At 47.0% G+C, this 25,918-nt stretch overlaps 1 protein-coding gene across 1 annotated transcript in view; it reads left to right on the top strand.

The window, feature by feature from the left end:
• The window catches only part of cn (Kynurenine 3-monooxygenase cn), a 42,406-nt gene extending 22,543 nt beyond the window's left edge, over positions 1-19,863 (top strand). The window contains exons 4-14 of the mRNA XM_084585624.1: positions 2,806-2,854; positions 3,893-3,980; positions 7,141-7,309; positions 9,481-9,674; positions 10,529-10,586; positions 10,987-11,076; positions 12,613-12,670; positions 13,247-13,329; positions 14,118-14,219; positions 18,283-18,342; positions 19,626-19,863. Coding sequence (XP_084441750.1) covers positions 2,806-2,854; positions 3,893-3,980; positions 7,141-7,309; positions 9,481-9,674; positions 10,529-10,586; positions 10,987-11,076; positions 12,613-12,670; positions 13,247-13,329; positions 14,118-14,219; positions 18,283-18,342; positions 19,626-19,712 — 1,038 coding nt within the window. The 3' untranslated portion in view covers positions 19,713-19,863. The remainder of the gene's footprint in view (positions 1-2,805; positions 2,855-3,892; positions 3,981-7,140; positions 7,310-9,480; positions 9,675-10,528; positions 10,587-10,986; positions 11,077-12,612; positions 12,671-13,246; positions 13,330-14,117; positions 14,220-18,282; positions 18,343-19,625) is intronic.
• The last annotated feature ends 6,055 nt before the right edge of the window (positions 19,864-25,918 follow it).

Below are 25,918 nucleotides of genomic sequence, written 5' to 3'. Positions count from 1 at the left end.
GGACGTTAAACGCCACAAACCAAACCAAACCTTTGAACACGGCACGTCTTTACTGCTTTCAAGGAGTGATGTTTGAAGGGGGTTGTTCGTCTCTATTTGTGTGCTGTTGTACTGCTTTAGAAAATAGTACCGGTTTTACTCGTTTTCAGAGGGAGTTTTAAAGGATGAACAGACCCTTAGTGCACCAGGTGGTCCACTAAGGCAACGGCGTTAAAAAGAAGTAAACGCAGCAGTGAGTGGCAGTTAGCCAGGTGTCTGAGTGAGAATGAATGTTGACCGGAATAGATAAGCCCGTTTGATGCAGGGTTAAATAGGGATGAGCGAAGGCGACACTAAATTATCCTGTTGTAGGCGCAGCCTCGCAATTGTTTTCTTGCTAAAATATTGGTGGGCGCCAGTGCTTTAGCGGCTACCATTATTCATACGAGGAAAATGATTTGGAGTGAAGAATGTAATGCGCATAGCAGGAATTATCCGGTCATGGGCTTCCGGCTCCCCCTTTAGTACAGCTAAGCACACGACAACACGTGAGCGAGGCCTCCATTTTAAATGTGAATCATAATTTGAGCGGCATAGGAAGCTATAGACCGATGCACTTCCCTCGAGCAACACAAAATAGGGCAAACTGAGGTTTTAGTCTAAAACTGAAAGCCACGCATGCGCAGAGGCGCGGAAGAGCATATGTTAACGCGATAGCGTAAAAGGCCCCGTTGAACAGAACGCCGGCGTTGCCTTTTCGAGCGAAAGATGCCTAACGTGGCGCTGGCAGCAAACATGATCGAGCACTGCTGGCCGTAGAGCCGCCTGACGTTAAGTCTGGCAGGAGCTGACAACTCGCCTCTCCTCATATGGGAGGGTGATGACTCCCTTGCATTCACGCTATACCTTTTACGTTCATACGGCTCGGTTAAAGCGGGGCTTTATATGTCGGCTGGCAGCTTACGCTCTCGCGTCATACGCTTAAAGGCAGAGCTTAAGTGTCCCACATAACTTGTCAGCTGTTGTTCGGGAAATTGGCGGCAATGACGCACCAAATATGCCTGACAAGAGGTTTATATACACACAGGAACTTACCCCCTTTTTCCCGTAAGAGACAATTGTTTCTACTCTTTCTTTCTTTTGTTTGGCTTCGTTGTCATGCCATATGTTACGACGTCCTTACCAACGAAATTATATTGACGTCGGAAACTATTGCGACGTCTCGCTGACACATCTCGCGGAATCTCGCTGAATCTCGCTTACACATCTCGCAGACGCGAGTTATTCACCATGAGCCTAGTGAAAATAGGAAATGCATCGCACTGCACATCTACCACGGGAATTCGCTGTAGTCGATCGTGGCAGCTTGTATACCCAAGCCAATCGCTCAGAATCCCAGCTTGCGAAATTTCCGCAGCCTGTATTCGCTTGGCTCCCGCTATGTCGGTGGCGCTATAGTCAATATCAATATGTATCGATATCAATATTTACGCGTGACAGGCATTATTTTCAAGGCTCGCTTTTGTGCAACTGAGACCGGGCACCAGAAAGCTACACAGTACTCGAGAAATCTCGCCCATTTTCCTCCTCTACAGAATTGAGGACACATCTCGCGGAATCTCGCAGAATCTCGCTTACACATCTCGCAGACGCGACTTATTCACCATGAGCCTAGTGAAAATGGGAAATGCATCGCACTGCACATCTACCATGGGAATTCGCTGTAGTCGATCGTGGCAACTTGTATACCCAAGCCAATCGCTCAGAATCCCAGCTTGCGAAATTTCCGCAGCCTGTATTCGCTTGGCTCCTGCTACGGCGGTGGCGCTATAGTCAATATCATTATGTACCGATATCAACATTTACTCTGGCCAGGCATTATTTTCAAGGCTCGTGCAATTGAGACCGGGCACCAGAAAGTACCCGCTACAGTACCCGCGAAACCTCGCCCATTTTCCTCCTCTACAGAATTGAGGGGAAGCGAGTCACTTTTACTTATCTTGGACTGCGAAGCCCGTTACGCCATCTGGACGGTGTCGCGTGTACGTAATGAATTCAAGGCACGCCCGAGCCAAGTCTTGCGGAGGAGATAACATCTCAGACAACCGGGAATGTGAACGACGCCCTTTGGTCATAACACGCGTCGCAGTTTAAAAAGGGAGAGAGCCAGAATTCGCCCGAGATTAAGTTAATAGTCGTCCTATAGTTTTGCAATGAAAACGCAATACTTGCATGCTTTGCCTAAGGTCGTATTTAAATGTACCGAGGCGTGTAATAAATTAAAGTAATTTAACTCTAACGCGCGAGAGCAAATTATTCCCACAATACCATGGAATATCGATACTTCCTGTTCTAGCGTGTCCCAAGGCAAGCATTACTAGTCCGTATTCACTGCAGCTAAAGTTATCCTGCTTTTATAGCATAGCTTATCACACTATAGTCAATTAAAACTCAAGATAAAAGCGGCAGATACCCCTCAGAGAAGGTATTAAGGTAATAACATCAAACGATTTTCATGATGCCGTGGTTAATACGATTAAAGAATGGTGATTCTATTTTCATTTGACACACACAGGGCACGGCCGCTCAAGCCTCCATTGAGCGGCCGTGCACAGGGCCACCTAAGCGGGCATCTGCCCCATTTTCTTAAGTTGTATCCGACTATAAGATCCGGAGATGGTATAATTTCACGAGAAAGTGCGTCATGCATACACCTAAGTACTGATGCAGACTATTCAGTATGCCGTGAAGATTCTAAAAAATATCAAACTAAAAAAACGGCTTGCTTGCAGTGACGCTAATCGCAAGTGCTGTTGTTTGCTGCAGAGCATATTCTCCGTCGGACGGCGCTACCTGAATGAAGTGCTGCTGTCAGGTGAGTGCTTGTGGGTCGTTAGGGGATAATAGGCTCTGTGCTAGTATCCCAAATAGAGTCACGCGACCTTTAAATTAATTGTCAGAGAGTAGTGCATTCTTCTCCTAGGGCAGCACACATGCATGCTTTGAGGATTCTTCGAAGAGTTTGTGTGTAAGAGAAATAAACTTCAATTTCCGTTTACTTTTTGTTCACATACCAGCAAGGGGTATGAGGCAATCGAGGGAAAACGGTAGTGAGAAAGAGATAGAGGAAGACAAAACAGCAAGATTTAGTGTGAAAGCCGCTCGCTTGACGACATAATGCGCGGTTGGTTCGCCTTTTATTCATTTGCGATCAGGACTATGCGGGCTCTGCTGAAAAAAAAAATTAGGGCGATCAATTTGATTAATGCAAAGGCTATGCTGAAGCACATGCTTTTTCGACTCCACTTATGTAGTAATTATGAGCATATTAAATACATTGGTTACAGCCGAGTCTTACGTTATGTATTTTAGGCAAGACTTTCGTTATATCCGAGTATTTTTGTTTTTAATCCCTCTCATTTCTCATTCGCAAGAGCAAAGGCGAAACTGCCACCTCTCAGCCACGGCAGGTGGCTTCTGCAACCTGCCCTTAAACCTCTTCGGTTTTATTTATCTATAGATATCCTACGATCAAGTGTGCTAATCCAATGTGTGCTCTTTTTATTCGCTGTTTATTCATAAACTTTCTCCACGCTATGAATAAGCGTAGTTCAGGTATAACTTTTTTTCCCCGTTTCGAGATGGCTACAGTGCACTCGGTGGTCGTGTGGAATATCCTGATTTGCCACTCATAAAGAATAAAATTAAGCCCTTTCCGTGTGCTGATGCCAGCATCTGGTGTTGTCTTGGTCGACGCTGCTCGCGTACAATAATGTGAACGGTGCTATTTCTTTTATGGGCATGGGCACAGATAATGTAGCTCAGGAATATGTCCAGAGTTGTTAAGCGTATGTCATCAGTGCATCATCACTAATGCGTGCTTTTTCCGGTCTCTTCTCGTGTGGTCGTTCAGCGTGCGAGGCCAACCCTAACGTGCGGCTCCACTTCCGGCACAAGCTGCAGTCGGCCGACCTGGATCGCGCGGACCTAAACTTTCGGGGGTGAGTGAGCCACCGTTATGACGTGTACGTCCCGTGACGACCAACGGCCACTTCTAACTGTGAGACATTATCAAATACTTCTAGGCACGTGTTGATGGGAATTGTGTAAGCCTCCGATGCGCGCAAAAATTTGCTTTTAATGACGAGATTTAGCACAGCGTGATATGCGATACATCACCGTGATCCACCCCCGCGCATTCCACTGCGCATGCCCAGATCGCCTTTGCTGCGCTAGACGGCGCCACATGTTGAAAGTCTGCAGAGACTTGGCTCACGGCGAGTAAATACTGTCATATAAACCCAAAATGTTGCATATTGAAAATAGTTTTGATGCCACATTGACATATTGGAAGATATTTCTGTCAGAATATTAATATAAAAGGTCCAAACTTTCAATGCCTGGAAAAATTTTGCTCCTGAAGTTAGTCTTCATAGCAGGCTGCTCTAGGAAACAAACGTAGTGCATTTTTAAATAATTGTGAGGTAACAGTAAAAAAATCATATGCTATTTTTATGAGCATATTTATAGTAGTGGTCTATATTTCCAACTCATAATACAATTTTGCTTTCCAAAGTCCGGCCTACGCGCGGCAACAAAAATGTCAAGTGTGCTGTAGGAAAGTAGTAGGGTGCTTTTTTGAACATTAATCGAGAAAATTTAGAAGCATGCTGAGTGAAGATTTTTGCACATATTGGATTGCTATTGTGATATTAAACATCGTGTGAAAAACAAAAATGTATCTAAAAAACTCTTTCCCAGGAAATGTCCAATAATTCTGGGTACGATTACCGAGCACTAGTCGCGCTGACATGATCGAACTGCGTTAGCTCTCCTCCTTTCATTTTTGGAATGCAGGCGGTTTTCACACTAATATGTTTTCATATGTTAAAGCCGCCTCTGGCCGCAGGCATCTGGAATGCAGCTAGATAGGCTAGCTAGGCATAACTGTGCGTTTGAGAGCACGCGGTATATTTTCCAGCGCGCTAACATCATATAGCTAACCGGATTTTACGCTTCAAGTTTTTGTTTTATTGCATGAGTCAAACGTGGATGTGTACTTTGTTTCCTTGTTTATCAGCTACACGTTCGCTTTGATTTCGCCTCCTGCGCATGTAAGGTAAACGGCTATCTTTATGCGTTTTTTCACCAAAAAAAGAAAAAGAAAGAAGCTTCACACAGTCCACAATTCCTTGGTGCGTTTCAATGATCGTTTCACACAGTGCAAGCTACGTTAGGCGTTGTTTCATCTGCTCGGTACACCGTACGTGATATGTGCGGGGGAGACACTGAGACATATGCCGCCTACTTAACATTCGCTTAGCAAGCTAGGCGGAAAACCCTGAAAAAAGCCTTACTTTCCAACGTAGATGCAGAAGGGCGTTGACTTCGCAAGTGGCTCCATTATTTTAGTCACATATCTAGAGCGCGCGGTACGAATCTAAAGTGCGGGAATAATTTGCAAATTAGGTCAGTTGCAGTGGAGGTACACCAGAAGGCACGCCTTCGCATTAATTTTGCTGCATGCAGAATAATCTATATCAAGTTCGCCCTCGTGAATCGCTATCCAGAAATTAATCCGGTGCAATATAATTTCGAAATGGCCTTGAAGATTTCGTATTTCGACGTTTCGTTTTTGTTTTTTTATTTATTCAAGGTAAACTTGGAACGACATTAGCAACTGCTGTTTGCACGCACACTTTTCTTTGGTTTATTTGTTTTTTAGTGCAGCTGGAAAACATTCGATCGCCTCTAAATTTTCCAGTATACGCAACGGCAAATGATAGGTTTCGGGCAGGGCGAATGTATATCTCACAAAACATCCTTTAGTGTGTCCTTGACTGGAGGTATGGCAGATTTTGATCAAGATGTGATCGTGCAAAAAAAAAAGTAATTTTTAGGCTGAAATATAGGCATGGCTTTTGTGAAACGTGTTTCAACGGATTTTCAGTATTGAGGTTGCACAGCTGCATTCGCATTATGCCAGACCCGCGATTTTAATTTCTGGGTTAAAGGCTACCACAATTCGTTAGTCGCACCCTGTCCACATCCAATTCGATTAAACAGTGTGGTGAACTGGGTGAGCTGGTCGGCAGATATCATTTGGATGAAACGACAGGCAAGAAGCCTAGCTCTATAGCGATACTTACAGCAAAGCTGTAAAATTTTGAGGCTGACTTGTCCAAATTTTTGAAGTAGGGAGAGTGTCGCTCCAGTTTCGGCTCTTGGATGAAAAATTCATCGCTACTGAATTCACGAAAGATGAGATAGATACAGATAGCCAGCAATGGCACAACTTGCGGAGCAGAGCTCCTGAGCGCTGTTCTGTTATATTCAAGGCCGCATGTAGACAGGGCCTGTGTTTCAACCTGAGTTGTCGCTACCCAAAACAGCGATATCTCAACGAAAGAGCAGAGACATTAGTCTGCCAACCAAGATCCGTATAACTCGTGCTATGGTCTTTCCAGTTGTGATGTATGGATGCGAGAGTTGGACTGTGAAGAAGGCTGACCGCCGAAGAATTGACGCTTTTGAATTGTGGTGCTGGCGGAGACTCTTGAGAGTTCCATAAACTGCCAGAATATCAAATCAGTCGATATTGTCGACCATAAACCCTGACTGCTCATTGGAGGGTCAAATTCTAAAGTTAAAGCTCAGCTACTTTGGTCATCTGATGAGAAGAGAGGAGTCGCTGGAAAAAGATTTGATGTTGGGAAAGGTTGAGGGTCGCCGGAGAAGGGGTAGGCAGCGAACGCGATGGTTAGATGGCATCCTCGAGGCGCTGCAGATGAAGTTATGTGATGTTAGGAAGATAGTGAGAGACCGGAAAGCGTGGCGTGACATGGTCCATAAGGTCACGAAGAGTCGGACACGACTGAACGACTGAACTGAACTGAAGCCATGTAACGTACGTGTCAAACACAGATTCCCTGAAAACTGAGATATTTAGGTAAGGCTAGGCCAGGTCTGGTTGAATCCTTGAAGAACGTTAAGGAGTCACATAATGTATTTTATCCTGCCTCCTGACGGCTCTCTTAGCCATACTCTCTGGCTGCCCGCGCATGCGTAGATAGCGTCGCAGCCGTGCGTCGATCCGGCCTAGCGTACAAGGACTGGACAGGTAGAAACGCCTGAATTTTCGTGTATTCCCCGTCGCTGCAGGCCCGACGGCAAGGAAGTGCGGCGCCAGCACCGTGCCGTGTTCGGTTGCGACGGCGCCTACTCGGCGGTGAGGCGACAGATGCTGCGCCGGCCCATGTTCAACTACTCGCAGACCTACATCCCGCACGGATACCTCGAGCTATGCATCCCTCCCACCGCCGACGGAGAGGTAATGCGTGCACGGGGCTCTTGTGTACGCTATGTGAATATATTGGCAAAAAGGCCACCGCGTGGCACGAGCAGGATACATATATGTACTGAAGCACAAATATATGCTGGTGGATCCCGGATCCGTATATTGAATTTGCGTGGTTATCGAAAGTGTCGCTGTCTTCCTGACCTCTAATTATCTAACTGGTGGAAACACCGGAACCAGAAATGTGAGCCACTTCCGGTTCCGGCGTTTCCACTATTCATATGGTTCGGGCTCAGGAAGATAGCGACACTTTCGACAACGACGCGTCCCTATTCGCTAACCGCGTGAGCGTACCATCTTATGCTCAATTCTTCATTTCTCATGTACACACGGAGATGGTCGGGAGAAAAAAAGCCGGAAATAGTGGCTTGACGTGACCCTTGGCCGCTGCTTTGCAGGGCAGCAGGCGTAAAAGGTAACATATACATGGTAGCGGAAAGAGGTGAATGAATGAAACGCACGATAACAAACAAAAAGAAAAGAAAGAGAATAAAACACATAAAGGAGCAACGGCATGGAGCATATTGCACAAAATACCCGTCTGATGTATGAAGTGGCACATTTAATTCCCTGTGTCTGTTAGGGTATACCTAACCTTTTATCGAAATGTGTGCAGTGTCGCGCATGAAAGCTACAGTTTGCTTTAATTTAATTTTTATCTTTCAGCAATCCTAACACATATTTCAGATAATTTTACAGCATAAAATTGGCCTAATAAATCGCACGTATTCACACATCGTAACCGGCTTTTATTAAGCACGTATATAGCCTTCCTCTGTAGCATGCGTATTGTATTTTTATTAATACCTTCAGTCGTTACCCAAAAGAAATGGGCATATTTCACGCGGGACCTAAAGAGGGGCGATGCGGCTTAAGCATAACCGCGACTCGAAAAAGTCTACTGATGACAGCATTGGCGGGATCATCCCAGATTAGCCGACAGTTAAAATTTAACTTAATAATTAGTATTTTCTACAAACTCTATCGTTTCCAAACCTACCCTAAGGCCGCATGGCATCGTGATGCATTTATTATTATTATTATTATTATTGGTATTAAGATAGTAGTCTCTGTTATATTAATTTTGCACTGGATAATCACTGAAAGAGTTCAAAAAGTCGAGCTTGTTAAGGTAAACCTGTCAGTGTAGAAACTTTGATTCCTAGAATTACGCATGGGCTAGTTCACTGACCAGTGAGGAAACATGGATGGTAAAGCAGCATCCGAATGCCGGAGGTTAGAATAGCTCTGAATAGGGCTCTTTAAGGAAAATAAACTGAACTGAACTGCATTGTGGACCAGAAGGGGCGAGGCCGTTAATATTCTCTTCATTGACAAGCTGCTCTATATGTCACTATAGAGCATATCAATGGCTATCACATGTTTCTGTACGTATAGATATAGCAGGTCTTTTGTGAGGGTATCAATCGCTCTATCGTGACAGACGAGTCGAAGCGGTGAGAATTACGTGCGATAAAATATACCTGCTGTTCAGCCCAGCCAATAGAGAGATTTAGCTTACCGTGATCCGCCACCGTGACCCTCTACCGCGCGTGGGCGGGGCGCACAAGCTGATTGGTCCCGACGCGGCAGGTCTATGTGCCGACATCAAGTATGTGGCGCCATCTATCGGCGTCAAGGTGATCTGGGCATGTGCAATGGAACGCGTGGTGGCGGATCATGGCAGCGTATCGCGGATCACGGTAAGCTAAATCTCTCTAATATAGCGGCATATTGGGAACCACCCGAAGTCCGGCCCTCGGTCGAGCCTACACGTGCGGCCTATATAATGGTGTTCAGTGAGCTCTCTTCCAATTAAACATTGACATATTTACTTCTAATAGAGGTCCTGCTCGCACATGTCTACAGATGTGCATAACTGACGGTTTTCAAGTAAATTGAAGACAGCTAGGACCCATCGCGGTACATGTCTCTGTGGCTGTGGAGTTTGGGGTTTGGGTTCCGACCGCAGCGTGAAGCGAGCGCTAGTGTACCGAGGTTTCGGAGCACGTTCAACGAAAGAATTGACAAAGAACTGCCTGCCCAGGCAGTATATCTGCTGGCAGAGTGTAGGGTCGAGACCACGTACCGTGGTTCTGGTTCTTCATATGTGTGCACCCTCGTATTTGCGGTGCTTGTCGCAGTTCGCCATGGAGGTCAACTACCTGCACATCTGGCCCCGAGGGGAGTTCATGCTGATCGCGCTCCCCAACCAGGACAAGACGTACACCGCCACACTGTTCATGCCGTTCGCTGTGTTCGAGGGACTCAGCGATCGGGACAAACTGCTCGCCTTCTTCGACCGGTACTTCCCGGACGCCGTGCCCCTCATCGGAAAGTCAGTACCTTACTGGGGTCATCTTTAATTATTAAAGAAATTTTCCTCGATAATTGGCTGGTGCGATTTGTCTGGAATCAAGGGCGCGGTTTATGTATACCTAGGGGCGATTACCACTAAACGACGAAGTCATAAGGAGACACAGGGAAGCATCGCACATAAAGCTGATGATTTGTGTGGAACAATCAACAGATAAACGCGCACGTGGCAAACATCTCCAAAAGCACGAAAACTAACAACAAAAAATAAGGAGCGGTGATCGAGCAGTGGTTCCATACTTTGTTGTTAAAAGTGTGAGTTTCCACATACTGCAAAAATGCCACATCATATATGATGTGCATCGTACTAAATGCATCCAACTACTCGGAGATGTCGCAAAGTCATAGCCTGCTTTTCCTTTCGAGCATCGCTCAGGATGGACTACTAATGCCCAGTTTGTTAACCACTATAACCGCTATTTTATGCATAATAAAATAGCGGTTATTTATTCATTAATACCACAAACTCCCGATGTCCTCCACTAACTGTGCACTGCGTTTAAAGCCGCCACCTCGTAGTATTGACCAAGAACCTACGCGTATATATGTATCCATTTTATTATACTCATACGTGTTCTTGCAGTTAGCCTGTAGTATACGCTTACGTGACATCCTTTCAACCAGCGCTTTCCGAGCCTACTTCGAGCGCCATGAGACTGAATATATACTCGGTGTTGAATGGTATAGCTGATGACTCCATCCTCCCACCCACTGCACTACCAGTCGTTTAGATCGCCTTGGCAGCATACCTATTCATTGCTTTTCCTTTTCCATCACACCTGGAACTTCCGTGCCCTAAACGACGCTGCCGCAAAGGGACCACCTGGTCAAGAGCTTCTTCGCTGTTCCGGCGTCGCCAATGGTGATGATCAAGGTACGTTGGCGTATAGATTCAATTTGTGCAGAATGGTATAGAAACAGCTCAATTTGTGCAGAATGGTTCTTACAAAGGAGATGAAAAGCCCGAAGCGCGTGAGAGGCTAGATAATTAACAATCTTTTCACTAGCCCCGCGATTAGCCTTCATTTTCAATAGGGAACCTAATCTACATTTGCGTATAACTATACAGAAAGGAGTGAAAAGGCAATATGAATCCACTGGCAAACTTTTCGACGTATATACATGACAAAGACTTAGTCTGCGCGTCTTGTCTTCGTCAGTGGTTTTGTTCAAACGTTAGCTAGCAGACTCGAGCTGCCTTGTTTGCAGCGATGAATAAATCATTGCATGAATCTCTGCTTAACAGTGTAAAAACATCTTTCGATCCCCTCTAGTGCAAGCCATACAACGTGTCCGACAGGTCCCTGATCCTGGGCGATGCGGCGCATGCCATGGTTCCTTTCTACGGCCAGGGAATGAATGCGGTGAGTGAGAGCATACATGCAGCGTAAGCCCTCCGCTGTTATGCCGATGCGGGAGGACGTCACAAACCTCTCGACCAATCAGAGCGCCATTACGATATGGGCAATTAACAAGTCAAAGCTATTGTGAATGATAATCACTAATCTGTCAAAAACTAATTTGTACTCAAGCACTAATAAATCCATAATTAATCAAAAATTAATTAGTACTTAATCACAACAAGGCGCAACAAGCAACAAGGCGCCGTAGGCGCCGTGCCAAGCAGAGTTCGTTGAATAAATGCACTAACAGAATGTGAAACAGTAGTCCCTCACTTTACTCGTAGCAACAGTCATCGTACTATCTGTAATAGTTGCGCAGCAGAATGCACCACACAGGCTTTCGCCTTTCACCACTTTAGCTCGTAAAGTACCTCGTAATTTTATTTTATTCCCCATAGCTGTGCTCGCTCTTTAATATTACAGTCAAGCAGCTTATAATGAACGGACGCATTTACGAGTGCTGAGAGCACATGACCCACCGTCGAGATTTTTTAGGGTAAGGCACTGCGTCTCAGATAAAACATACCGGGACTGTACCTCTCGGTTGTAACAAACTACAAAGGGTCGTAAACTCGCCCCTGCAGTCGAAAAAAGGCGCTTCCCGCGAGCGCGGATACCTATAACAGCGCGCCCTTCAGCACCCTATCTGCCAAAACGCAATTAAACGTGGCGTTAACTGCCGGACAATTCTGCGCCCCGACAGGCTAGAAGATTTAGTTTACCGCTGCCACTTACCGCAGCCAGCACAGCATGCGTTGATTGGTCCCTGCAATCATTTTCTTCCGGAATTTGACAAGAACGTGGCGCCATCTGTCGCCCTCGCGGTGATCTGCGCATGCGTACTGACGCTCGCGCGGTAGCGTTAGACGGTAGCGGTAAGCTGTAACGGCAAACTAAATGTATCTAATAGCTCCTTGAGTGTTTGTCGACTGGCCAAAGCGTCAGATATGTAAATGGAATCGCGGTAAGAGCGAGACAGGGAGCAAAGGTCTTGACTGCAGCAAGGGTCTCGGTCAGAAGCATGCACATGGCTGCCCTGAAGAGTTGTGAAACCACAGTCTGAAAGCGGATTCATAGGTCTACTTTGGAGGAATGAATGCGCTCAGCGGACCTTTAAAAAAAAAAAGGAACGCCACTTTTGTCCGGTTGTGATGATGTTTGTAAAATCTGAAGGGCTTCGAAATGGCTCTCATGCTGAAAATGATCGGGTACTTATGTTGCAGTCAGAATAACTTTTTTTATATTGCGTTCACTGTGTGCAGGTTGATTTCGTCCAATGCCGCTAACTATTGTATAATGTCATAATCCTCGGTTTATTACTTCCCATGGCTCTAATACTTATTTGCAGTTCTAGTCCTGTATTACTGTTAACCTTTGTATTTTAAACTATGTACCATTGTTTCTTTTGATACACTGTAACCCCTCCCCCTCACACAATGTTCCATGTTTGGAACCTGTGAGGTATTTGTATAAATAAATAAATAAATTATGTTGTAGGGATTCGAAGACTGCTGCCTCCTGAACGAGCTCATGGACGCACACGGCCAGGACCTGGGTGAGGACTGTTTTTATTATCATCATCACTCCATGCCACATCAGTACCAGTTGCACTCAATATCACGACATATGTGGTACGACGCTATCATTCTGCATTGTTTCTTGTGTTATTTCCACCGCTTTCATATTTTCTAGCGGTGTTCGCCTTATCTTTCTCGTTTCTGGTCTACTTTAATTCTGAACACTGAGCATATTTTGAGAGGCACATGTAAGCTATAATATTTTGCGTGATGCCCTTTTAATCTAAGCATTCATCATGCCAGTAAATCAGTACTGTAGAGCAAACTGTTACTTGCACTGAAAGGAAGTCAACATTCACCGATTCCGAGAAAAGGGCAGAAAAAAAAAACCGTTTTCCCTCCACTTTGTGGTGTTGGTCAACATTCCATTACTCGTGACTGCGTTGGCGAAAAGTAAGCGTTAGAATTCTGGCTTCGAGAAACCCTTGGAAAGACGTGAAATTTCCTCGTATCTGGGCCACCCAACAAACTTGACCGCGATATTGTTGACGCGCAGACATACATGATAAAGCCCACACACATTCTAATTGACCGTGCACTGCGCAACGTCGCAGGGGCAATCTTCGCCGAGTTCACCGAGACGAGGAACCCGGATGTGGAGGCCATTTGCGACCTGGCCCTATACAACTACGTCGAGGTAAACATAAACGCTCAGCATTCACTCTTGCGCATTGCAGTCCGAGTATCGATGGGGTGGTTATGCTTAGCTAGCCCGGACCAAATTTAAGCCCGCAGCTCTGTCCATTATTTTTCTTTTCTGAATATATAGTTTATCTCCAGGTTCTGAATTCAAACATTGTACGCCACGAATGATTTGTCGATGTGGTCGGCCGAACTGATCAACTACATTGTAGGAGGTATTCACGGGATGCCGAGGACGCCATACTCTTGTCCAAAGGATAGCTTCAGCGGCGCAGGCCGGAGTACGGGGAGTGATGGTCACATGCGTGCGGCCTTTCGTCATGCTCTATGTGCGACAAAACGGAGGCGACCGCGACGTCGGCCAATAGTCATTTGCGTATTGTCACGGGTGGCTACAATGAGCAGAATTGGAAGAGGGCATTCCAAAGCTTCCAAAACAACATTTTGGGCGAACTCTGCGCAATATAAAAACTGGACCTTTCGTTTTGAAGTGACACAAACTTTCCGTGCGTCGTCGGTCGCCATCTGACAGATAATTGTAGATCCCCACTTTCAATGTAGTGACTGCCTTTGAAAGCATACTATTTGACAGCTTGTTCCTTAACGTGGAGCTGAGGAAGATATCCGGGTATACTGTGTGACCATTTATTTTTCACGTCGGTATTTCATTAGCTGCGCTGCTACATCACTATCCAAAGGTATGGTTTTCTTAGATGAAGGCATGATGCCTCGTGATTCTATGGTAGAATAAAATGTCTTATGTGACACTGTGTGCCGTTTCAGATGCGTCACCTGGTCAACTCCACCTCATTCCTTATACGGAAGAAGTTTGACCTTTTCCTGAACACGATAGCGCCGAACTTCTGGATTCCCCTGTACACCACAGTGAGTGCAATGCTCTGACTTCAGTTCCAGTGGTGTTTATGCATTTAGGCATCTATTTCCGTGAACTCTTGAGAGCGCACAATCGGAAAGTGGCGACGTTTCTTCAAGTGTTTTATGATGCACGTTTATCAGAACTTTAAGAACTAGGCACTGGGCGGTTTTCATTGATAGACAGCAATGATCGTTCCGGAGGCAGCCAGCGGCGAGCACTTAGCGACCGCGTTCCGCGTAGGCAAATTGTCGTTACAAGGGTCTCTGCTGAGAGAGGAGCCATCCTAGCAAACCAAGACGTGATACACGTCAAAAGGTCATATAGAGCTTCAGGTAGCTGATATGAACTGTTCACGGCAGCGGCGGCGGAGATAAGACGAGGGTGTCAAGTGCTTGACAACACAGGTCACCGCGGATGTTTGTGAAATAGCACGATAAGGGCCGTATATTTGCCGAGAAATTTTGAAGACAGGCCCCTAGTTCCTGAACGAATTCATGGCCATGCAAGTTAGACGAAGCGTAGAGTGATTGGGGTGAAGCGGGACCACGGCGCTCTTTCTGTCATTGCTGACCATCGCACGCGATTCCACCCGAGTCGAAGTTATCCACTCCGTCCTCCCAACATTTTCTTGCCGGAGCCTTCTGCTCAGCACCCGAATATTTTTTTTTTTTTTTCATGCGAGCGATGTCGACGTTTCTTCTCACTTGTCTGTCCTCGTCTCCCTATCGTGTACCTCGCCTCCCGACCTCCCCAAGACATCTGTGCCATTCCCATTTATTACATCGGAGTTATTCGTTCACCACAAGAGCCTGTCGCTTCCTTTCAGTGTACTTAATGTGTGACCTCCGGCATTACGGCCATGCTCGTCAACAACCCCACCACGTTTCCTGTGACTCTGCTTTGTTCCCCTCCCCACGTGTAGGGTAGCCTACTGGGCATCGCCTAGTCAACCTCCCTCTCTTTCTATTTTATTTTCTTTCTCTGCTTCGTGGCGAACGCATTGGGTGCGTCGAACCGACTGAGCTCCTCCAAGCCTTCGATGAACGCACCACCATTTTTCCTTCGTCGCCTGACGCTCTTTCGCATGTATCCCGGTTATTTCGGCTACCGTCTGAGGCCCTATACCGTACCTTCTTTCCGCATCTAAGCTCAACGCGCCGTGAGTATAGTTGTTCGACCTGTTGCACCAATTCAGTTCATACTTTGGTGCTTGCCAATGTCCTCTCGATCAGGCTGCAGCGATCAACCGTCGCATCAGTACTGGCTCCCATTTACCCCTACGGCAGCTACCATACCGCGTGTCAGCAAAAGAGCGCCGTGACATCACCGAGAAAGTCGACATGTAAGAGGGCGGAATGGTACAACCACCGAACAGTCCATCGCCTTCTCCAGTGGAGCTGGTTCACAAGAAAGATGGTTCCGTCATATGTAGTCTGGATTATGGCCGCGTCTTTACCCGAAAAGATGTCTATTCTTTGCCACGCAGAGATGAAACCCTGGATTGCCTACAAGGTGTGGAGTTCTTTTCGTCTCCTGACCTCAATTCTGATTATTGGCAGATCCCGATGGACAAATGCGGCCGTGAAAAAAAAAAAAAAAAAAAAAAGATTTCGTCACGCCTGACAGAAGCGATATCATTTGGCCTCTGCAATGTCCGCAACGTTCGAACTAATGGCGGAGAATGTCTTGCGAGACCTTCGCTGCAAGATATGTTTGTTTTACCTATAGACGACATCGTCGTTTTCTCTGCCGCCTTCTTTACGCATTTAACTCGCCTTAGCCGAGTGCTGACTTCTCTAAGCTCCGAAGTACTGCAGCTAAATTTTAAGAAATGCTACTTCGGAACTCGCGAACTCACCACACTCGGTCATGTCATATTGAAAGAAGGCATAAGCCCGTGACCCGGATCTGGCAAAACTGTGCGTGGTCACCGACTTTTCCAAGCTTTCTGCAAATAACTGAGGTGTTTCATAGATCAGTCCTCGTGTTTTCATCGCTTCGTCCGCAATTTCGCTACCATCATTTCACATTTAACGGTATTTCAAGCCCAAAGCTCCTTCCCAATTTCACTCTTTCCCTACTCTCCGTCTGCTCCTCTATGGGATCGGGTTGGGGGGCCAAAACGTATTGGTAACGTAACCAGGAGGACGAGACCGGACGGGGAGCAGCAGGGAGAATGATGAAGGAGTGACGTTTATGTACACTTTTTACATGGTGAAGTATGTACAGGTCAAGAAGAGAGAACAGAGCTCTCAACTCACTCATCGCACTCATCTTGGATACAACTCTACTTTTTAAATATGGCTTGTTGTCCCCAGCTAGGGAGCTATAGGGAAATAGAGCTCAGGTCGGGCAGTCCAGTCAGGGAGACACTTACGAGCATTCGAGGTGCCGCCTACTGCCGATGATGGACGATGGTAATTGAGCCTACTCGCACACCTTCATGTGGCAAGAGTGAACTTGCTTGGTAGGGATGGTGATATTGAGCAGAGAAATGCAGTCAAGGATTCCGAGAAGTCCGCCCTTGGCAAGGGCCTCTTCCAGACTGGTCGTAGTTCTAGGAATGTCACGAGCACTCCCATTCAGCGAAAAGCTGCACGCTTTTGCGTTTGCCAACAATAGAGACAATTTCCTTGTGGTCACCCGGGTGAGCGCCAGGCGGGCAATTATACGTGAATGGGTGGCTTCTCGGAATAGCTGCAGACAATTTCCTTGTGGTCACCCGGGTGAGCGCCAGGCGGGCAATTATACGTGAATGGGTGGCTTCTCGGAATAGCTGCAGGCTTTTGCGTTCACCAACAATAGGGACAATTTCCTTGTGGTCACTCCAGCGAGCACCATAGCGGGCAATTAAACATGTATGGGTGGCTTCCCGGAACGGTTGGCGACCCAGTGAGGTGACTGACCTCCGCAGCACGTGGCGACGATATGGCCGCAGCATGTGGCGGCGATGTTGCCGCCGACACGGTGCACTGAGGCTACGGCTCGCTGGCCTGGCTTGGTTCCTATCGTCGGCCGCTGAAGCCTGCTGGAACCCCCGATCATATCATCCTTGCTTCACCACCTGTTGTTCGCCATTACGATCATATATTGCGCACCAAACGAAACACACACGGGTGTATAGCGGAGTCACCGTCGGTGCTGTCCTTGTCCAGCGTAAGCCTGGGTTCCACAAATACGCTGCAGCTTATGCAAGCTGCTCTGCAAGGCTGGAATCAGTTACTCTATCACCGAAAAGGAACGCTTGGCCATTCTGTGGGCCATTATCAAATTTCGCCTTACTTATAGGGTCATCCATTCGACATTGTTACCGATCATCGCGCTTCATGTATGCTAGCCCTGGTCCTTGAAGGATACATCGTCTTCGTTATATTTTCTTAATTATTTTTAATTATTAAGCATCCCGCCAGTAGGCGAGCAACAAAAGATCGACTATATAAAATAGTTGAGGATGATTAACACCTGATCACCCAGTACGTAAAGTTCCCCATGAGGAGAAATGCCGTGCGAGTTGAGTGCCCTTCACAAGAACGACGATGACTCGATGTAAGTGCCGGGATAACGTAACAAGCGGGAATTCGTCGATTGGACTGCGCTCGGTGACTTTAGAATCTTCAGGAAAGTTTACAATGCTCTAGCTCGCTGATGTAAGTCATCGTGCAGATTTCCCATGGAAACGAATTTATTTAGTTAAAAGGCTGGCAAACACGTCATCCATTTACGTTTCAGCATGGACCTCATTGGCTGTTAAAGTCAGGAGCATACAAGTTGCCAGAGAGGGTTCCGAATAGACATTTCTATATGTGCCTAATTAGGTCAAAGAGAAAGGAGTCACGTTGGTAGTCAGTAAATGACCTCAGTCAAGGGAGGCCAAATGTTAGCGGCAGCCGTAAGTGTTGAACCCAATTAGGTGCCTATAAATTAGGTGCCTATAGGTCTACAAAGATTGATCGTCGATTCTGCACATTGTTCGATGTCGTTGCGTTTTAATCGCCCGCTCATCTTACATTTCTTAGCCATTGTGCTGAATGATAGCGGATGACTGACATGATTGTTCTCTTCTTTTGTCAGGTCACATTCAGCAGGATCAGGTACCACGAGTGCGTCAAGAACAGAGCGTGGCAAGACAAGGTATACCGAATCTTGTTCCATTTCACGTGTCTTGATATCTATAGCAGTAAATACAACTGCGACCAAATGCAGCAGAGGCGCTGGTCAGATGCAAAATACGTTTTCTGAGTGCGCGCGTACACTGAGCGTGCGGGCACTAGTATGCTTTGCCTCTCTCTGCGTTCAATTTGAGTCGCATTGCTTATCTATGGTGTTCCACCAACGCCAGCCCATTGTTTCAGAACATATCGATTTCAGCTGTGTCCTTTTTCGAATTCCTACGTTATTGCGGCAGCTCTTTGTAGGCTCCATCCGACGTTCACCAGCGGCCCGAAAGAAAACGCGGAAGGTTCCTGTTATTCAGGACTTTTTTTTTTCTTTTTTTGTCATTTTCTTATAGACTTTTAATTGTTTTGAGCTAGTGTTTTTCCCTTCCATGAAGCCTGACCAACAGCGTGATTGCTGAAAACGTTTCACGCTTAGTGAAAAACTGCCTTAAAACTTGTTGAACAACAAAGGGGGAAAAAGTGTTGTATAGAACACTTGCAAAGAAAATTGAAAATGGCACTTTCCGATTTTTACAATGCGTGCAAAGTATATAAATGGGCGGCTGTGGTAAAGCTCAGTTCTCGAGACGCCGCGTTCAGTGCACAAAAGCGCATGCACACGTGTTCAAGATGAAGCATCTGCGTCATTCATGTGCCGATCTAACAAATGGCTGGCATAAATCGAAGTCCGGGGAAGTCATGGCGAAATAATCGCGTTCTCCAACAGGCATAATTATCGTCACTTCTCAGCTGCAGTCGGTTCCTCGTTTGCTTCGAATGTCAAAGGCGAACGCATGCAGGCAGGGAGCAAAAACAGTGACGTCTGCCGTGACATTTCGCGTAACATATTCTTCAAAAGGACGCCGAACTCCACATCTTAGAGCGAATTGCGCGCGTGTGTGTGTGTGTGGGGGGGGGGGGGGTGCGTGCGTGCGTGCGTGCGCGCGCGCGCCTTGTACGCCTCGCGGCGGCGCGCCATTTGAGAATTCCATACTTCTAAGCTGTAGTGTTACGGTGACAAAGAATGTCCACGTATATTTGCCATCGAGAATACAGAATTTTCTTTTCCAATGAAATGATACGCACAACCTCCAGCATTCGCTAAAGGATATTTAAGATATGTCTTGGCGACAATGCCTCTCATTAAGGCGTTAATGCTATATATGCACTTTTGTCATTTATAAGTTTACATTTGGACAAGGTTATGTTTTTGAGGCACGATGGAAATCCGTGCCCATATCTTATCTTGATGCGCAGATCCTCACGCGCCTTATGAATGGAACCCTGGCGAGCTGCGCCGTAGCAGCTATTGCAGTCGCCTTCCAGTGGCTTCAGTTGCGCTGACAGCCGCCTTGCAAGTCTGCCACTCATCCGTTGCGTCGCCCGGACTCGTCGTCAACTGCAGCGTCACCTCAGTTCTCCGTCCACAGCTTGCGCCCGTAGTGCGCCCCACAGGCATCGAATTAAAGTACGCCTGAACGTCGCGTCTTGCTTACCCTGTGTCGTGTCTTCATCGTGTGGGAGCACATCGCTTCTTGGTGCACCGATACTGAGAGCGTTTGCACCACCGATTGACTCTTATGGTCGCCACGATGCGCGAGACTCGAAAATTTCGGCTCATTTATGAGGACTTGTACGTGTCCAACATTTTTGTTCAACTAAACGCAGAAATTCTACATTTAATCTGATCATATACACTCGCAATTCGGTTGCAATTGGAGGTGTCTGATTACGCAGTGTCGCGTGACCTCTGCGCTGACATAGTCGAGAAGGGTTTGGAGTTTCACTGACTAACGTGTCTTAGGACTCGGTTACCGTGGGTCCAGGGAAGAATGATTTGCCTAATGGAAAGATGAAACCTATTCATAACAGGAAGGGGCAGAAATGTGTGGAGTGAGTATTTTGCGGAATAAGTCACAGTTCATGGGGTGGAGGACTATGGTTTTGTGGATGAAGAAAGAATAATGGGGACATTTAAGGGCATGTTGAAGAATTAATGGCTCCCGGCTCCACTAGAGGGCCCTTGCTCGCGCACACGCTCTTTTATAGACGCTTAATTACTAATCCCTTAATTTGTGTTTCTACTACCTCATGCGAACTCATCAGCATACAGTTGCAAGCTACAACATTAGGTCAACGACCAGCCGAGACAGATATAAAGCCCCGCTTAAAGCAAGCAGTAAAAACGTGTCTGCGGGGCTTAGAGGTATAACGTGTCTGACTGATCATCCAAGGGTCCCGGAAGGATTGATTCCCCCCTGCCAACTGGCATGTCATGTGAGCTGCTGACGTAACGCAACCCTACGTTCAATCAGTGCACGGATGTCACCTGCCAACCGACACATGCCACACGCATGACCCTCATGTATTTCGCTTGCAAAACATGAGATAATCTGTGAGATGTATAGGTTCGGTGTGGTGGAATGCTCGAGGAATGTATACCAGCCCATGTACGAGTGTATAGGAAGTTGAGGAGAGTAAGGTGATGTCGAGAGGGGCATTAGAGGGTTTTCTGTGCGTAAGATTCGTGGGTAACCCCAGTTGGACGACCTCGTGTGATGGCTGCCAGCTGGAAAGCAAGGTAAAGTAAAGAGTGAGAGAGATGAAGTAGTAGTTGGCGTGCCTGGGGAACTCGCAGTACCTAGACTAATAAAAAACACCCTCGTTACGTACGACGTAACTATAGGGTGTTTATTCTTAGTCTAGGTACTGCGAGTTCCCCAGGCACGCCAACTACTGCTTCCTCTCTCTCACTCTTCAGCTTCTCCCTTTTCATGACTCCTCAAAGCACGCAACAAAATGTTTTTGAAGGAATGTATTCGTTAATGGGCGGATAAAAATTCGGGAAATACGGGTGTGGTTCGGTTAAGAGGATGGGCAATGGTAGCGGTTTAGAGGTGACAATGCTTGCGTGTTGTTGATATTTCGGGTATGAGCACCACGGCTCCCTGTAATGTTGTGAAAGCTACTGGCTTGAGTGATTCAAAGCATCTCTATTAATGCAGAATACGCATGTGGGTGGGCCATCTTGTCCAGCACTCGACCGCCTCAACATTGTCCACTGGCTTTCCCCATCATGCTGGCAATCATGGTCACTGCTGAGCAGAACGGCCTCTCAGTGCTCTCCCAGAGGATCGGGAATGTGGCTGGTCAACTATATGAGAGGTTCCCGAAGTAGCAAGGCACAAGAAAGGGATGTCGGGTGAGGTTAGTAGGTTATGCGAGGGTTGTTCTGCTATTCCGCAGGCTACGACGGTTCTATTTTACAAGGTAACACATTGAGCAAATGGTATCGGCACTTCATGTGCCTGGGCCAGGAACTGCCGGTTTAGCGTCCCCTTAGCCCGATAATTAGCTTGTGGCTAGTCATCGAAGAGAGGGAGGGTGTGGGCGCTTGAGGGATATGTGCGTCCAAGTGGGTTGCGGGAATGAGTAGAGAGAGAGAGAGGGAGATCCCTTTCTAGGGATGCGATGGTCACTGCGGTATCTTCAGTGCGGGAAGCATTGAAGGGGGGTGGGGGGGGGGGGTCAGGCTATTTGAGCAGAGATGGAGAGGGAAATGGAGAGAGAGAGAGCAATAATAATAATAACAATAATAAATAATTGGTTCACAGGAAGGGAAAGGCGCAGTATCTGTCACACTTGCTTCTGTGGACACCTGAACCGCGCCGTAAGGGAAAGGGGAAAGGAGGTGGGAGTGAAAATGGATAGAGAGAAAGGGGTGCCGTAGTGGAGGGCTCCGGAGTAATTTCGACCACCTGGGGTTAAGTTAAGTTAAATTGGTTCACAGGAAGGGAAAGGCGCAGTAACTGTCACACATGCTCTGTGGACACCCGAACCGCGCCGTAAGGGAAGGGAGGAAGGTGGGAATGAAAGTGGAAAGAGAGAAAGAGGAGCCGTAGTGGAGGGCTACGGAGTAATTTCGACCACCTGGGGATCTTTAACGTGCGCTGACATCGCACAGCACACGGACGCTTCTTCGTTTCGCCTCCATCGAAACGCAGCCGCCGCGCTTGGGTTCGAACCCGGGCACTCCGGCGCAGTAGTCGGGCGTCTTACTGCTGCCCCACCCCGGCGGGGCAAAGAGAGCAATGGCTGGCGGCCTTTTTGCTCCTCCTTTTACACAAAGGGGAGCAATAATTTTACAGTTCGTGAATTGTTTGCTCAATTTACGACACATACCTGAAAAATGCAATCCCTTCGCTCTGCCAGTTTGCTCGCCGATGTCTGACGTGAAATGGCTCAAAGTGGATGAAGTGTCGGCAGTTAACTTAGCGTACGTAATATTATTTGTTAAATTACTATCTGGCAATATACTCTTAGCATATCGCATGACAAAGGTAGCGTTTATGATCCCGACGGGCCGATGAGATTGAATTTGTAAAAGGAAGTGTAGGTAAACTTTTGCTAAAACGTGCATGTGTTTTCAACACAACAAGGGCGAGTTTTGATCGCCTCTTAAACGAGAAAAAGAAAGTAAACTAAACCAAAATTAGTGGTCACTTGATACGCACCGCCCCCGTTTTAGCTCTAGAGCACTATACGACTATATACCTCAGCACCGGTGCGCAGGAAGTGACATCGAACACGACGCAATTAGGACATTCCTACATGTCAACACTCGCAGAGTGCTGTCTCTTTTCGCGACTTCTGCTCACCTCAGAGGTTCGCTCAAATCTCGGAAGCAATATTTTTTTGCGATCGATAACAGCAGTTTGACATTTTCGCATTTACTAAAGAACACTTTATTAATGCGAAGTTGATTAATCTGCATATTTTACTAAGCGCGCACAATGCGTACACCCCGTGTTAATTACACGAGACGTTCACAGAAATGACCAGAGCGAAACGTACGTAAGCGCTTGCGTGGTCGAAAAGTGCTGCGTTTATTTATTTATTTATTCTGGTTACCCCTAAAGGCCCTCCAAAGGAGGGTATTACATAGGGGGGTTCGTATTACATATATTGCACTAACAACTTGCATGTTAGTGCAAGCAGTAACGTGCAAGTTGTGAGTGCTTTTTTTTTTTTATGTACGCCATTTATGTGACTTCTTGCACATGGCTGCGTTCCACACATTTCTGCTCAGCGCTATAAATAAATAGATTGTACTTACCAGCTTTGATGCATGAGTTATAGAGCTGTAGCCAGGTAGCTGCCGAAATTATCAGTTTTGATACTATCTCAATTCTGCCTCAGCTCCTCCTCATACCTCAGCTCCTCCTTCATTGGCTACCCTGCTGAAAAAAATTGTATGACGCAATAACCTCACATTTTCTCACACAATCTCATTCAATTCACGTAAGAAATCACATAAATGCCGCATATAATTGCGTAAGATCTCATATTTTCCTGTAAAGTTACCATAAATTATGGGAAATATTTTATGATAATGATGTGCACCGTATGAGAGTCTATGTTATTTGATGAGATTGTGGGAGGTTATTGCCCCGTAGAACTTTTCATTTTTCAGTAGGGTATCTTTCACGCGTGTTTGCATATACGTTGCCAGGAAGTGCGGTGTCATGTATACCTTTCAGCCTTCCGCTGCATCAGCTAAAGTCAAAGTTGATAAACTTGAACCCTGAAGACACGTAGTACGTACAACTGCAACGGGAAAAGATTAGCACAAGTTACTTGTGAACAGAGAGGAAAAATTGCGAGACGCGGTGCTATTGTTGCTGTTGTTATTGTATCGAGAACCAGGCACATTCAATTTTCCGTGGAGGGGGTAGGTATAGAAAGCAGCACGACTGAAACCTTGCGTCTTTAATGGTAGCTTGCGAGCTGCTTGTCGGTAGAATCATGCTACAACGTTACTTGGCACGCGAGTTTATATATCTTTTTTTCAAGCTGGCGGTGCGACCCTCGGTATTTTCTTCATCGTGCAGTTTTCCCCCAAAGCCCACAGCTTTTAATGTCCTGTGGCGTTGCTTTTTACAGTCATCCGTGGTGCATCTTCCAGCAAAAATTTTTGTAAAAAAGGAAAATCGCGATAAAGATACCGCTGCTCTCAACGCCATCACACACACACACACACACACACACACACACACACACACACACACACACACACACACACACACACACACACACACACACACACACACACACACACACACACACACACACACACACACACACGCGCGCGCGCGCGCGCGCGCGCACGCACGCACGCACGCACACACACACACGCACGCACGCACGCACGCACGCACGCACACACACACACACACACACACACACACACACACACACACACACACACACACAAAATAACACCATGTGCGCAGCCAGTCAGCGCATGATTTTACCGATAAGGAATTCACGAGCTTTGATGTACGATGAAATCTTTCGGATGGGGCATCGTCTGAATGGGCTGCTCTCTACCGGCCACCCCTGCTTCAGGAAATGGAACGGGCTTGCTATCGGCGCGTACGGCAACAATAACACTCGGGTGTCGCAATTTTTCTGCTCCGGTCACAAGTCACTCGTGCTTATCTTTTTCCGTTACAGCTGTACGTGGGTCATCGCCCAGCGTGTGCGTGGGTGCAGTGCAAATAAATTGATAGCTCATATCCATGACTCCTTTTAGAATATGTGTAACTGAAATGCTTCGTCTCTTTCCTGCTTTCGTTCAAACTTATTTCCGGCCCCTACAAAGCGAAGTACCGCTTCACTGGAAACATTCTGCCTGTATGGTCTGGTAGCGGGCGTTGCATAATATGGGGCGGCACCGCGCTCCGCTGTCGGTCTGAACATACGGCACTGTACGGGAGTACGGGGGAGGGGCTGCCGACCAATAGTGCGACAGCGCACAATTACCGTCGGCCGAAGACAGCGCTCGCTTGCGCTGGATCCAAGCGTATAGTAGCTTGATTCAGCAAAACTGCAATTTGGAACATCGGAAAGGGCAGGGTCTTGCCGGAAAGTGCTCGCATCCTGCCCGCAGCCAAAATCGATCGCAAGATCACCTTAATTTTGGCCTCAGTACACACATCCATCTCCCTATACTTCCGTATAACCGTAGAGCCGCCCGACTGCCAGTTGATGGACGAACGTTTGCAAACGTGCGCGGAAATCGTCGAGAACTATAAAGACGTCTGCAGTCACCACCGGATCCAAGTTTAAACAATAAAGTGGCTGTAGCCTGGCGACAATTACAGGCCAGAAATTTTGTAAACCCCGTTCAGTTGTCTCACACTCAGATATACGATAGAAAAGACGATAAATGTAAGACTTGCGGAGCCTGGGGGACTCTCGATCTTAAAATTTGGGAATGCCCGGATCCCAAGGCGCTGGGGAGAATTGTCCCCAGCGAAGCGAAGCCAAGTCCCCGCCAGTACTGCGAAGCGAGGTCGGCGAGGTCCCCACCAACCAGCAACGAGCTGTCCGCCTGGCGGCTGAAGCCGCGAAGAACCAATGTACCCTCGCCAGTCTCCCGGCCGTGTTCCCTAGGCCATGCGTGCCATGGGCTGGAAGTAACGGGTATCCTGCATCCGTGGAAATAATATTTGAATCGATCGATCAATCAATCAATCAATCAATCC

The sequence above is a fragment of the Amblyomma maculatum genome, chromosome 11 (genome assembly GCF_055883805.1).
Source record: "Amblyomma maculatum isolate TAMU_Amacu chromosome 11, ASM5588380v1, whole genome shotgun sequence".
Lineage (NCBI taxonomy): Eukaryota > Metazoa > Arthropoda > Arachnida > Ixodida > Ixodidae > Amblyomma > Amblyomma maculatum.
The sequence above is the reverse complement of the archived record's forward strand: the minus strand, read 5'-3'. Positions and strand labels throughout refer to the sequence as shown.